Source organism: Magallana gigas, chromosome 2 (genome assembly GCF_963853765.1).
Source record: "Magallana gigas chromosome 2, xbMagGiga1.1, whole genome shotgun sequence".
Lineage (NCBI taxonomy): Eukaryota > Metazoa > Mollusca > Bivalvia > Ostreida > Ostreidae > Magallana > Magallana gigas.
Window position 1 is genome coordinate 17,775,209 of NC_088854.1, and position 14,781 is coordinate 17,789,989.

General features: G+C 31.4%; 1 protein-coding gene across 1 annotated transcript; it reads right to left on the reverse strand.

Annotated features, from left to right (window-relative positions):
• Positions 1 to 1,148: 1,148 nt before the first annotated feature.
• On the reverse strand, positions 1,149 to 3,193 carry LOC117690478 (uncharacterized). The gene is made up of 2 exons (XM_034474783.2): positions 2,377 to 3,193; positions 1,149 to 2,069 (listed from the first exon to the last, which is right to left on the reverse strand). Exons 1-2 carry the CDS (start codon positions 3,034 to 3,036, stop codon positions 1,440 to 1,442), a joined length of 1,290 nt encoding a protein of 429 aa, XP_034330674.2. The 5' UTR covers positions 3,037 to 3,193; the 3' UTR covers positions 1,149 to 1,439.
• Between the last annotated feature and the right edge of the window lie 11,588 nt (positions 3,194 to 14,781).

Below are 14,781 nucleotides of genomic sequence, written 5' to 3' on the forward strand. Positions count from 1 at the left end.
TTTAAAAAAAAATGACTTCTATCAATATGAATGATCTAAAAATCGTCCCTAATGCTCAAAAAAATTGACTAATGATTGGATACAGTAGTATTGAAATAATCGGGTGAATGATCAGCCAAACTATCACATTATCTGCTCAAATAAATTGAAATTTCATCAAGATATCTTAATAGATTAAATATATTGTTTATTAATTTTTTTAGTATTTTATCTTGTTTGATTATGAGGTAGAAGTGTTTGGTGGCATAAAACCTACGGATCCAATGTTTGGGAAGTCTTGGAAAATCAATTATCAATAAAAAAAAAAAAAAAGACCTTATGGTTGGAATGACAGAGATTAACAAATTGACAGCATAATTTAATTATACATTCTCCGAAACCAGTGCACTAGTCTCTGATAATTCATTAAGATTTATAAAAAAAAATAATAGAGTGATTTATATATATTGCAAAAAGATAATGTTTGGAAAATAATCCAATCATAGGGCCATCATTCAAAAAATGCTTGTTTAAAATTGCCACCTGGGGATGCAAAACTCAGCAGGGAGGGAATTTTTTTTTTATTTTTCAAACTTGAAATTTAACTACCGTATTTGAAAATTGAAAATCGGTAAAAATAAAATCTCAATTTTATGTTTTTTAATTTTGTGCCAATAAAATTTTATCATCATTTTTTCCCAGTTAAAAAGCCAGGTCATAGTTTATATTAGGCATAGGCAGTGATCAATGATGTACACTTCCAAAAGTCAATGCACTGCAGGTCTCTTTCAAAATTGAGGTGGAATAACACATCACAAAATTGATGATCTCTGATTGTAATGGCATTTCGTTTAGTTAAAAGGGTTTTAAAGACAAACATGTTAATTACTCCATAGCCGGGTGGATAAAGTGTCAAGGCTTGTATTCCGTACATCCCAAGTTCGGATTTTGCTTATTTGCCACGTACAGTTTATTTATTATCTTTCTTATTCAGATAATTTACTGTTAATTTGAGTGACTTTTACAAGGTATGTTATTCCACCTTAAGGCTTTAGACAGACATTGAGATCTTACACTTGTCCCTTAAAGTTAAACTTTGCAAGCAGTATAAAAACTAGCAGGCCTTCAACATGTGATGAATTAAGGCTAAATATTTAATAAATCTTGTTTTAAATTTTATTATCTATAACATTTAACTTGTTGTAATTTCACACATGGAAAATTACAGTTGATCAAATTTATTTCTGAAATGAAATCTTGTGTAACTAGTGTGTAACATTTCATCAGAATTGGTCTTTTCTGATCGACAACAAAACATTTTCAAAATACATCAAAAACTACCATGAATATTACAGAAATATTTTTGTGTTGTTTCCTCTCAACTCAAAATATTCATCATCATCATACAAGTAACTTAAAATAACATCAAACGAACAAAAATGTTCCATCTTCTCGATTTACTAGTCCTTGGGCAATGGTGGATTTTTGGGGGGTGAATCCAAAGGCAGAGGTGGATTTGCAGCACATGCAGGAGCTGTTGAAGATGTCGTGGGATTTGCTGGATACATAGGATAGCCATTTCCATACACATCATACATGGAATTCCACTGATTTGGGTACATGACATACTGATAAGGAGAAGTAGGGAAATATGGGTTGTACTGTGCCATTTGAAATGGAGAATTCTGTAGTAATGGTTGTTGTGCTGATGCTGACGCTGATGGGCTACTATAACCTGTGCAATCTGGTTTGATATCAGCGTTTTGTTTCGACACATTTTCTGATGTAACAAATGGGTCAACTGTGCTGGATACCCTGGATTTTCCCTTACTTATGAGGTTACTGATATGGTCAAGAGACTGATCTTCAGGAATTTGACTGTTGGTTGCAATCTTGATGTATCGCAAGTCTCGTTGCAGATTTTGGGCACCATCTTTCCCTTCATATTTCATATAAAATAAGGACTTTAAAATAGGGCGCATAGCTGTTGTAAAGTTTGTGTTATTATGTTTTTGAAACATTTTTATGCTGTTGAGCTCATCGTTGATATTTTTAAGTCTTCTTTCGACATCATGGATTTCTTTTGTTACCTAAAATGAAATAGTCACAGGTTAGTGATGACACTAATATATTCAATTTTACAGTTATAATCATCATTGTCATGCTATCTTAATACACAGCATGATTATGAATATTTGAAGTTTTGGTAAATTGACATATAAACTGGTAAAAAAGCATGCAGTGCATATTTCACATGGAACTATGTAATTGTTTATTACGAATTTTTTTTTTTATGTGGGGAGGTTTATAAAAACTGATATGTATAATAGATTTTATCATGAATATCACAAGCAACATTTTTGTAAGTGTGGTGTGTTAATGCGTTATTAAACCTGCCTCTGTCACTGACTGCTTGTGGTCTGGGTGTTTCCCCTCCTGCCCGCAAGCGTGGTATCCCTCGCACTTCATGAATGGACAGGACTTGTTACCCCGGTTCATAATCGATCGATGACCTTTTCGGTGACAGTTGTCACACGAGGACTTGGTGATGGGGTTTCCCGGAATACTAATGGCAGATGGTAAATTTGGTTTTTGTTTTAGATCATTAAGTTCGTCTTTTTTGTGTACTAACAAGACAGAAAGTGTATCTCTTTCTTCATTTAGACGGTCAACTTCTTGTTCTAAAAAATTGTCCGGTGCTCGAGAAGCGGCTGCAGCTGGCGAACGTCTTTCATGTCTTTCGGCGACAGTCGTGGGGGTAGCGTTAGAGATGGGGGCATCAAGATCCCCGAACTTCAATCTTTTGGGCGTTTTTGGTAACATGAATTCGTCAAGACATTTTTGTTTCAACTTTTCTTTCGTACCAGGGGTTTGCAGATTGACTATGCGGTCAATCAACATGCGTTTGTAAACAGGAGGTATGTTCATGCTCTCAACCTCATGTGGTCGTAAATACTTCAACGTGCTATCACTTTTTACAGCAAGTTTGATGAACTCTTCCTTATAACACACAAGATCTTCATCTATATCTCGAAGAAACCTCTCGAGCCCTTCCATCTTGACCGGAATGATCTAAATCCGCGCTCTAAGTGGGCGGGTACTAAACAGCCCATGAAAACGCTTGTTTGAAAAACTGTAGCTCGCGATCTCAATAGTGTCGTCACTCAACGCATCAGTGTATCGGTCGCAGTGAATACACCCGAGTAAGATTTGCGATAAAGAGTGTTTTATAATTGAAACATTTGCAAAAACTCTTTATTAGCTTTACTTTTTTAAACAAAGTAATGGTAATGGTAATGCATTACTTTACTCATGTAATGGTAATGTAATGCATTACTTCAAGAAAATCAAGTAATGGTAATGGTAATTTAATGCCCAAATTCATGAAGTAATGGTAATGTAATACATTACTTTACAATGTAATTCGCCCCAAGCCTGTTGGGATATAAACCTACATGAAACTCTGAACCCCTTGTGAGACCACAGAATTGTCCTGGTGCGGGAGTCAAAACAAATTTGAACAATCAGCAATATGTCAACCATATGTAAAACATAAGTTTTTGTGGATTATTAAAAATGTTTTCCTTTGTCTCTTTTTCTCTATGTATTCCTATTTAAAAATCTGTCCCCCCCCCCCTCCTCACCCCGTTGTGACCCCATCCTACTCCCGGGAATCATAATTTGAACACATTTGAGTTCACCCTAATATGCTTCCAAGCAGGTTTCAGCCTTTCTGTACAATTGGTTTGTGAAAAAGATTGATAAAGATTTACTCCATATATTCCTATATAAAAATTCGCTCCAATTGCCGCCTCCCCCAGGGGTCATGATTTTTACAACTTTGAATCTACACTATCTGAGAATGCGTCCACATAAGTTGCAGCTTTCCTGGCTGATTGGTTTCTGAGAAGAAGATTTTTGATGATTTACTTTATATATTTCTATATAAAAATTCGACTCATATTGTGGCCCCAACCTACCCTCGCGGTTCATGATTTTCACAACTTTGAATGTACAATACCTTAGGATGCATCCACATAAGTTTCAGCTTTCCTGACTGATTGGTTTCTAAAAAGAAGACTTTTAATGATTTATTCTATATATTCCTTTGTAAAAATGTGACTCTCCATTGTGGCCCCGCTCTTACTTCGAGGGTCATAATTCTCACAACTTTTAATCTACACTACCTGAGGATGCTTCCACATAACTTTCAGCTTTCCTAGCTGATTGGTTTCCGAGAAGAAGATTTTTGATGATTTACTCTATACATTCCTATGTAAAACTTCAACCCCTAGTTGTGGCCCCACCCTACCCTCGGGGTTTATGATTTTAACAAATCTACACTTCCTGAGAATGCTTCCATATAAGTTTCAGCTTTCCAGGCAAAATTGTGATTGTTGAGAAGATTTTTGATAATTTTGCAAAATTTTTAATTATTTTTAATGATCTCCCCTTGTAAAGGGCGTGATCCTTAATTTTCACAACTTTGAATCCTCTTTGCGTAAGTGTGCTTTGTGCCAAGTTTGGCTGAAATTGGTTCATGGGTATTTAGAAGATGTTAAAAATTTGAAAAAATCACAGACAGACAGACGGACGGACGAACTGACGGACGGACAGACGGACAGACAGGCAGACAGACAAAATGTTATCAAAAATCTCACTTTGGCTTACAGCTCAGTTGAGCTAAAACTGGGTTTTTTACAATCTGGGATTTTTTTAAAATCCAAGCTGTCTATTAAAAGATATCTACACATATGGAGTAACGTACATGAACATATTTTTAGTATCATACTTTGATTAAGCAAAGAGTATAACTATCGAATAAAAGCTAATTTAACAATTTAAGACAAAGATTTTTAAAAATTTCACATTTATTTGGGTTTATCGGTTTATTGAGATTTGTTTCGATGCTTTATCATAAATTTTATCAAAAAATATTCAGATAAGAAAATGATAATACTTAGTCAGTATCCCACACTGTCATCTTATGCACTCCAACACAAAAATGATCATATATAATTTCCATCAATTTTTTGTTTGTTTTCTTTATATATATATATATATATATAGTTAAATCCAAAAAATATCGCAGTGTCCGGTTTTTACGGAAGCCTGTTAGTGCCACATAAGATATATAAAAAGAAAAGTCTATATAAGAAAAACTCATTGTATATATAAAAACACACACACATATATATATATATATATGATTAACTCGAATATATAAAAATAAGCAGCTTTATATATAAAGGAATTACAATTATATATATAAAGAATTGTGTGTATATATATAAAGCTAGGTCGTATATATATAAACAGTACTGTGATATATAAAAGCAACAGTGATAAATGTATAAAGCGAAAATTTTCCACTGAGTGACCTTCACTGAGTTCAGTCCAGCGTCAAAATTTGAAAGTAAAAATACTGAGTTACAAGCAAGATAGTAAAGATTTTGAAATTTTTCAAATCTCAAGTCTTGTTATATAGTTTACATATTTGTTTTTATTGGTAAGTTTCAATCAAATGTTGGTTCTTCTGTTGATAATGTTATAAATTTATGAACATTAAATTGGTTTATATTGTGTTTGCCTCGAGCCATTTTGTCAAAGAAATGATAATTCCTTACTTAATTATTTGTAAAATAATATAGAAAATAAAATTTTCATCTCAAATAGTGTCTAGATCCCTTTAAATGTCCATGATCTCTGTTCATCTAAATAGATTGAAGTAAAATTAATGTTCTAGACAACTGTTCTGCAAATTTGGTAGAAAGTAGAACCTTAAAAGTAGGTAAAGTATTGACAAAATGTATCATCGTTTTAACAACAGTAAACACAAGAAACAGAAAAGAAAACTTGACAGAAAAAAGATCTTAAATTTGAAAATTTAGGTAGGGGTGCTGGATGCCCTCCCTTTAAATCCGCCACTGACTTTTCCCAAATCCATGCGGAATCATGTAATGTAACATTACTTAGATCGTTTAAACTAATCATCGGGAGCATAATATTGCTGATCCTCTCCTCCGTAGGTGGGGTTTATCATGCAGACGCTGGGCTGAACTCAGTGAAGGTCACTCAGTGGAAAATTTTCGCTTTATATATTTATCACTGTTGCTTTTATATATCACAGTACTGTTTATATATACACGACTTAGCTTTATATATATATATATATACAATTCTTTATATACATTGGTAATTCCTTTATATATAAAGCTGCTTATTCTTATATACTTTAGTTTATCATATATATATATATGTGTGTGTTTTTCTATATATATATATATATATATATATATATATATATATATATATATATATATATATATATATATATATATATATATATATATATATATATATATTATCCAAAATGAGTGAAAGGCGATATCACACAGTATAGATAATCAAAAAAGAAAAAGAAAATGAACAGTTCCAAAGTTTCTATTCACTAGCGCTTTCTGGATTTACATCCTTCTTCAGGTGAACGTACGTTTTGATTATATATATATATATATATATATATATATATATATATATATATATATATATATATATATATATATATATATATATATATATATATATATATATATATATATATATATATATATATCAGCGTGCAAAAGTCACTTTTCATTAAAACTTTATTTTGGACTTTACATTTTAAATTCAACATTTGTTTTATAATCTTTTCTCGCAATTTTTTTTTAAAGTTATTTATTCAATTAGAGATTGACACTTTTCGGACTCTATGTTTGTGATTTCAAAGAAACTGAGTGTTGTGTCTCAGGGACTGCTAAGCTCTTTTTTTACACCTATCAACCTTTCACTCAGCTTTCTTAGTGTCCTCACCTGTCAGTTTCCACTTATTGTTTAGATCCTTATATAAAGTAATGTACAATTATCAATCGGCAGTCTTAAATACGGCGGCTAGCTTTGGCCAGTCGTCTGACTCACCCAGACTCTTAAATTCGGAATCCTGCATCAATTGCCTTTTATTTCTCTGGAATTGCATTATGGTGGACCTTTCGGAAATACGGCACACCTATCCTTCGTTTTTACATTACAGCCTACAGCACGCATCAGCCTTATACCGTGTACCCTCTACGCCAGCATACCCTCATCCCGTTCGTACTGTACACGATGTACTGTTCAGAAGAAATCCCTTAGTACCGTACAAACCCGGTCACATATATATGCGACACCAGGAAGGTTTTGAAATACATAGTGAAGAGAAACGAAATTTTGTGAAACATGGAACTATAACTATATGGAACTTCTAGCTTAATAACCATGATATGGGTATTGATGAATACAGTTGCATCTTAAAAACAATAATCCTTTTACTTGTGCATGAAAACTGTTCCGCTTGCTTGAGAAAAAATTATAGAAATTCCCCATTTTCATATTTCGTGGGATGCTTTGAAGATTTTATTTTAGCAAATATTACTGTCATATTGAAAAACTGGTATTTTCTAGAAAACAAGACAAACAATTTAATTTGGCGTCGCGTAAAACACATTCACAACCTATGAGGTAAAAAATTCTTAACATTCTTAAACTTTTAGAATGGAATTATATTTTTTAATAGTTAAATATTAAACGTAAGTTAAAAAAAAACTTACCTAAACAGGAAACAACCATCGACAAAAAGGCGAGTAAAATCATTCTTGTTTTGTCCTTCATATTTTTTTCAAACCTACAAAAAAAGTTATGCACAAAGCACAGAAGGCTCATTTGAAATTTGAAATTTAAAATATGATATTCGAAGTTCGAAGTCCGAAATTCAATATCTAAATTAACCAGTCAAATAATGGGTTTGGAAACCTGTATCCTAGCAAAATCATATTGATCTAATATAGATCTTCCATACATGTTCCCTATCTACAAACAAATGCATATTTTCTCTTATACCATGGGTATATTATATAAAATGGTTAAATCAACCTTGATGAATTATCTCATAAAGTATGAATAATCAAATTAGTGATAACATCGTGTTCTTTGCGAATCTGTGTGTGTTTTTCTCTTTCATATATTTTTAAAATTTGAATAATGAAAATTATTGGAGTGATTTTAGCTACGAAACGAAATCTAATTATAGGAACAACCTATCAAAATAGAGGCTACCAGTATAATGAAGTTCAGACATCATTCAATTAACAAGTTCTATGGGGGGGGGGGGGGGGTAACATGGAGATAGAAGACCTAGCAAAATAGCTTAATAACACTATCTGTGTGGGGGTTTGGAACATTTAATGTTTTATATATCAGCTAGCGGTAATGAACGAAATAATCAATTTTATGAAAACTGCCCGTGGATGGGTTGTACCAGTGTTTCAATTTCAAATTTCAGAATATAAATATATAAAAAAATTCAGTTTAAAAGTAGGAGGCAGGCATTGCTGCCTCCTTCTTTTTATTTGCCGCTTACATGAAAGAATGTGGTTACGCTTTATGCAAGGAAAAACAAATTGTGTCTGTATCATAAAACAGTGAAAGAAAATAGTGTCTGGTAATGATTGAAACCATTTTCATAGTTAAAGATATCGAGTAAGAATATAAATCGGAATTTCACCCAAATATGATTTTTACAATAATTTTGTGGACAAATTAACATGAAATTGTATCTTTTTCATAACAGTTAAAGAATATGTATCGTATGAGTTTTGATAGTTCTTAGTTTCGTTTACAGAATTTCTTAATATACCAGTGAGTTTCTATTGAAAAGTTTGTTTCCAAATACTGTAGCTTCCGTCATTATGGCCTTTGCGAAAGTTTAAAACAGTGCGGGATCTAGAAACCCCTACCCCCTCCCCATTAATGATCGATAGAGTTACGTGTACATAATTGGTACGTCTGACTCCCGGAACTCAAAATCACTTTGACTATGTATTTACATTTCTTTCCCCTATTAAATTAATACAATCTTCCTTCAGTATATCTTGAAGAAAACCCGACTTCAACCCGGATCACTATTATATAAACGCTGATAAACATTTCATTGATGTTAATTAATATTTTTGTTAGTCAAATGAATACAATTGATTTATTCAATTTTAAATCAAAGACTATATTCATCGAAAAATGGGGGAGGGGGGGGGGGGCTTTGAAATCAGAATTTATAGCGTTGTGCACTATTTTTGTATGCATAATTCGACTTTTCCAATGACTCTTCTATTAATTGTGCATTACTCGTAAAAGAAGAAAGATATTTTGAAATTTAAAATGTTTTACATGATTGTAATTTTCACAGAATATAGAATCTGATTTTTTAAACACTGAATTTTTGGTTATTCTTTTATCCTTCCGAACTCCGAATTACATAATTTTGTACCTTTTAGTTTTTAAATATTGTTCGACGAAACCAACTTAAAGTTTGCTCTTTCCTATAGTTTCAATATTAAATGAAATAAAGTTTTATAGAGAGGCCGCTGGCCCAGATCAATGCCACGCTGTAGTATTAAAATACCCCTGCCCTTGCGTTGCTATAGAATACAAATGAAAACAAAAATAAAGAAAGCAAGAAAATAACCTTTTTTAATTTACTTTTTTGCTATATACAGCCAACAGCGCCAGATTCCTCACTTTTTAAAATTCAAACCTGTTCACATAAAAAATCATTTGAAAAAAATGAGACATTTCTCATTTCGAGTGTATCGGGCACATAAATAACTGAAAGCATGTGACCTGAATTTATATATTTTTAATACATACTATAAATAAATCCAATTTTGTTAAATTTCAATTTTAAGAATAAGTGACATTTATATTAAAAGCAGTAAAGTAGTTTGTCCCACAATTGTCCTTAATGCAACAAATGTTCTAGTTCCTTGCTAGGTAGAAAAGACTACATAAGACTGACAATAAATAGGATTTAAAATATTGCTCAAAGTAAATCTATTGAAAGACGTCTATACCTATTCACATATTTTACATATGTAGTCTTTACCTAACAATGAAAAGACTCCTTTTCCTTCAATTTCATTCCGCTGCAGTCTTTCAATGTCTAGTAAAAATTGAATAATTTTGAAAAAGTCGTTATTTTCCCGTTGAAAATGTTTTGTTAGTTGTGTTTGTATAATAATTTACTTGTGAAATATGTTTTTGAAACATTGATTGGCGGGCAATTTAAATGAATTTATACTTTTGAAAACACAACAGAATGTTAGAGTTTTTCTAAATAAAGTTTTTCTGTTGGGAGAATCCAAAATCAGTTAAAAAAAAACATTTCTCATATTAGGACAGAGCATGAATGCTGCTAGATTGTCGGGTAACTTGGGAAAAATAACTATTTGAGTGAAGCATCCGAAATGTCGATGGTAAGAAATACGCAACCCATATAATTATCCATATCCATTTGCTACTTTTGCAAAACATATGTGAAAACAACGTGCAAATGCTTTGCAAAAAATTCACTCATATATTCTATTTTTTTCTTCAGGTTTGATTTTTTCCGGCACTTTTTGCTGATCTTGTTTTTGTTAAAAACAACACACACTTATTAGCGAAGTTGCAATCAAAATGACCAAAAAATACTTCTTCTTATATATGTCCCCTTTTTATACCCACTACATTTCGGGGGGAGGGATTATTATGGACATCGGATTTTTTTTATCTATTTAATTCTATAAATAATTTCACTATTATTTAGGTAAATGTATTTTATAGATATTTTTGGAAACATAATTTTGTAGTTTAAAGAAGGCTTTTAATTATTTTATACGATTTTTGACATATCTTAAACAGAAAGTAACAAATCCTTTTTTGGTGGCAAGTAAGAGACTGTAGAGAAAAAATTGTCGTATGTGAATAATTTTTATCAAGACGTCAAAAAGATCAATTTGATAAATTCGTGGAAACACTTTAGAGAATTTTACGGTGGCAAATTAAACCTTCCGCAAGAAGAAAATGCTTTTAAAATCCGGTGGGTTACTTATATGAAGAGGCATGTCATTCAATGTAACAAAAGAATTCCCGATAAGATAAACGACAAAGTTTCGTTCGAATAAATTGTCTTGTCCATGAATTATGACTGAAAATCATTTAAGTATAAAAAACAAGTTCAGACATTATGTCAATAAATGTAAGACGTCTTAAATATAAATCACACGTATATGAAAAAAGTTCATTTTCAGTTTGATTATATAACCATTGAATATCGATTGTTTCTTTTAGATATTAAGAACTTATCAATTTCTGTTTGTCTGTTTTCCTTTATCTTTTCTTACCTTTTATAATATGTACATGCACTGCAACGTATAACGAGTACACGTTTAAGAAAAGAAGGTAGTTTTTAATGACTTTTGAAAATAATTGAAGAGAAAATACAAGTCTAGCGACAATGCATTACATGGTTTAAAGGTTTTTATCAATGTTATCTTAACAATCATTAACAATACCAAAGTTACATGAACACGCTGCATTGTGATTCGAATAAAATAATTGTTTTTGGGAGTTGATTTTAAACAACTCTCCTTTGCAGTTACTCTGGCAAACCGAAACTGAAACAGTGTTTGGACCTAAGCACAAATCATCACCGCTGACATGAATTAGTTCTTGAAAATAATCGATAAATTCAATGTAATGGACGCTGAATCATTTTTTTAAGGAAACGTATTTATAAATACCTAGGAAATAGTCAGATTTTAAATAGTACGAACAATTGAGAAGCTTTTTGCAGTCGTGTGTATTCCTACGGCAGAGTTCAATATAGTTTCCTTCAACAATCGGCTGTCTTAGAGGTCGCATCATCAAGCTATCACGTGACCTGGTATCTCTTACTTGTTGGAGATTAACGGAGACAGCCGAGCATCTGGCTGAACGAAACTAGAGTTCATTATTGGTTGGATCCATACACTTTTTAAAATATTTCGAATACCGATACATAGTTTGATGAAATCAATTCTATTTTTGAATATTACACAACATGATTCATACGAGGTTTTCTCGAAATTCTTGTCGGAAAAGTCCGAGAATCCATATTATAAAAATGTGCGTAATTCAAATAGAGATTAAAAACTACTTGCCAAGCAAAATAACATACATGTATCGTTGATTTCAAGATACATGTAAATAATAATCGATAAAATAAACTCCCGTCAGTACTTCAGTACTTTGATTATTTGATGTTATCTCGTTTAGTCGGGGCTTGCAGTAATGGCTGTTTCTTATGTCAGTCTGCTCATAATCTCAACAATGATACTATATGTATGATATACAAGAAAAGCTCTGCCCGATTGAACAATTTGTCTAAAATAAATACCTTTTCATATCTTTTCAATACTTTATCAATCGATTTAGAACTCTCTCTCTCTCTCTCTCTCTCTCTCTCTCTCTCTCTCTCTCTCATTTTAAGCATCTCCAATATTTAAATATTTAAGACGTTTTCAGATATTGCACAACAATACAATTTTGTACAAAAATCAAATCTTTAATTTTAAAACTGTATTTGATAGCAAGGAACAAGTCTTAATTTAAAAAAAATAATCAAAAACCTTCATAGTGATTTGATCTTTTCACTATTAATGCTTGAAAATATAAATATACAAACTTTTATGAAGATTGACACCGTCGGTCCTCCTGTTGTCACTGTAGTCTATTTCTATAAACCGTCTTTTAAAATCGTATAGATAACCGTCAAAGTTTAAATCTTTAATTCAAATGCCATGAGTTTGAGAAGATAAAACTTTATTTTGGTAATATTGAATAAATGATTTTTTCGGCAGGTCATAGACAAAATAATTTTAATTTCCATACTGGTAATACATGTATATTTGATAATATGTTTATTTTTTGCTGTTTCTGCGTATACAAAAGTCATGATTTACTGACAAAAATATTCTTTTTATTTTGGTTGCAATGAAGATCTTTTAAGCGCGTTACATATAATATTGTCGATAACGCATATATACATTGGATTGTATATTTTGTTGTCCCTTTCCTGTTCTCAATGACGGTGGGTCAATTAATCGGTTTTTAGAACAAATATATCACTTGATAAACTCTCTTCTTACTTTACACGATTTTTAAACATTATTTTAAGTACGTTAAGTTTCTCCATGATAAAATTTTTTAATGAGCATCCATCACGCAAGTAAAGATTTTTTCAAGTGCACATTTTTTAAACATGTTTGTTGCTGTACAGGATGGAAAGTTTCACTGTAATATGCAGTAAAAACAGTACTATATATGCAAATCAAAATACCAAATATTTTGTCGCATCAAATCTCCTCGAAATAGATGACATGCACACTATTCAGACACGACCAAATACAACCCAAATTATTGTAATGCAACACACGAACATTAGTACGAACGTTTTACAACGTTTCGTGTACTTGCAAGAGCGATGCACAATTTTTAAGATCGTAAGAAAAATCGTAGCTGTTTATGCGGGTATTGTGCTTGTGTCATATAATCTTACAATGTTTAACTATCATTGCAAGAGTTATCGGTTTCAGTTTCCATGTATTGCCACTAGTACACATACAATTGAATCGGGGTTAATTTCATTCCGTGATTTTTTGCTTCTACTAACGGCTTTGCCTTGTTTTTAATTAGCCCTATCAATGATGTGGTAAACGAGAGATAATATGAGACAAACAAATTCCCCATGTCATGTATAGCATTCTATTAAAATAAAGATTTTTTTTATAAATATTTACAGAAATTGTCCAAATTCAAGATTAATGTTTCGAAAAGTTAAAAACCTTGTTAAATTATTATTCAATAGATGAACGATTCCTAAATATAAAAAAAAACTCATAACCTTTCCGTACCCAGAGGTAAATACATTTTAAATGAGATTTTCTATACAAATTTGTTCTGGCGTTGTAGTTGTTTTAGTTCACGTCGTTTACAATGATAAATTTTCTACAATATATTCTCTGGAATTTCAGAACCCATTTTAATTACGATTGTTATTTAATATTCTTTGTGTTAAGGAATTTATGTTAGTGCAGTTCAAATGTATTTCGCGTGATATGGAAGGTTATTCTTAAAGGAGCATGATATCAAATAAATTAGCTAAAAGAAAAATTGCTCTTTAAAACGACATATCGTACTGCCACTACTCTCATCATTCAAAGTCTGCTAAAAACGGTAGAAGCTAGCATCACTGGTAACAAAATGTGCCAATTCGTTTACTTGTATTATAACTATTTATTTGCTTTACATTAAATTTATGTTCATTTAGTTCATTTAAAACGTATTAATTTAATACTCATTATATTCTTCCAAAGTCAAGTACTAGTATACGTTGTGTTTATACAAATTCAAATAGATATGAAATCCTAATAAAAATAACGCTTTTAGTGCTTTGAAAATCACAGGGAAGCAAATACATAATAAACATATAATTTACATAGCTATAGTTATTGTATAATTTTAAGGGTAACATTTGAAAAGTCAAATCGATAAAAACATGATATTAAGCTAAGATAAAAATTTATTATAACTTACTGTTACAAATTGCAAGGACAAAACAAAGTGCCATGTGATCAAAGGTCAACATATAGGTTGGTAAGATATACTTGAAAAGTTACTTGTTTCATACGCTTTTAGGAATTGCAAATCCATACATTTCGTAATATCTATATCACATAATGCCTCATGTTGTCATGTGATATTAGCCATTGCTGTGGTGCTACAACATGTTCTCGAATTATGTTCATTTATTATTATTCTCCCACAGACTTGTTAAAATGAAAAAACAGAAAAAATAGGTTTATTTTATTGAAATGTGTCTCATGTAAGCATGAAGTAGCTTTTACACTAGAGCTCCTTTCACAATTGGCG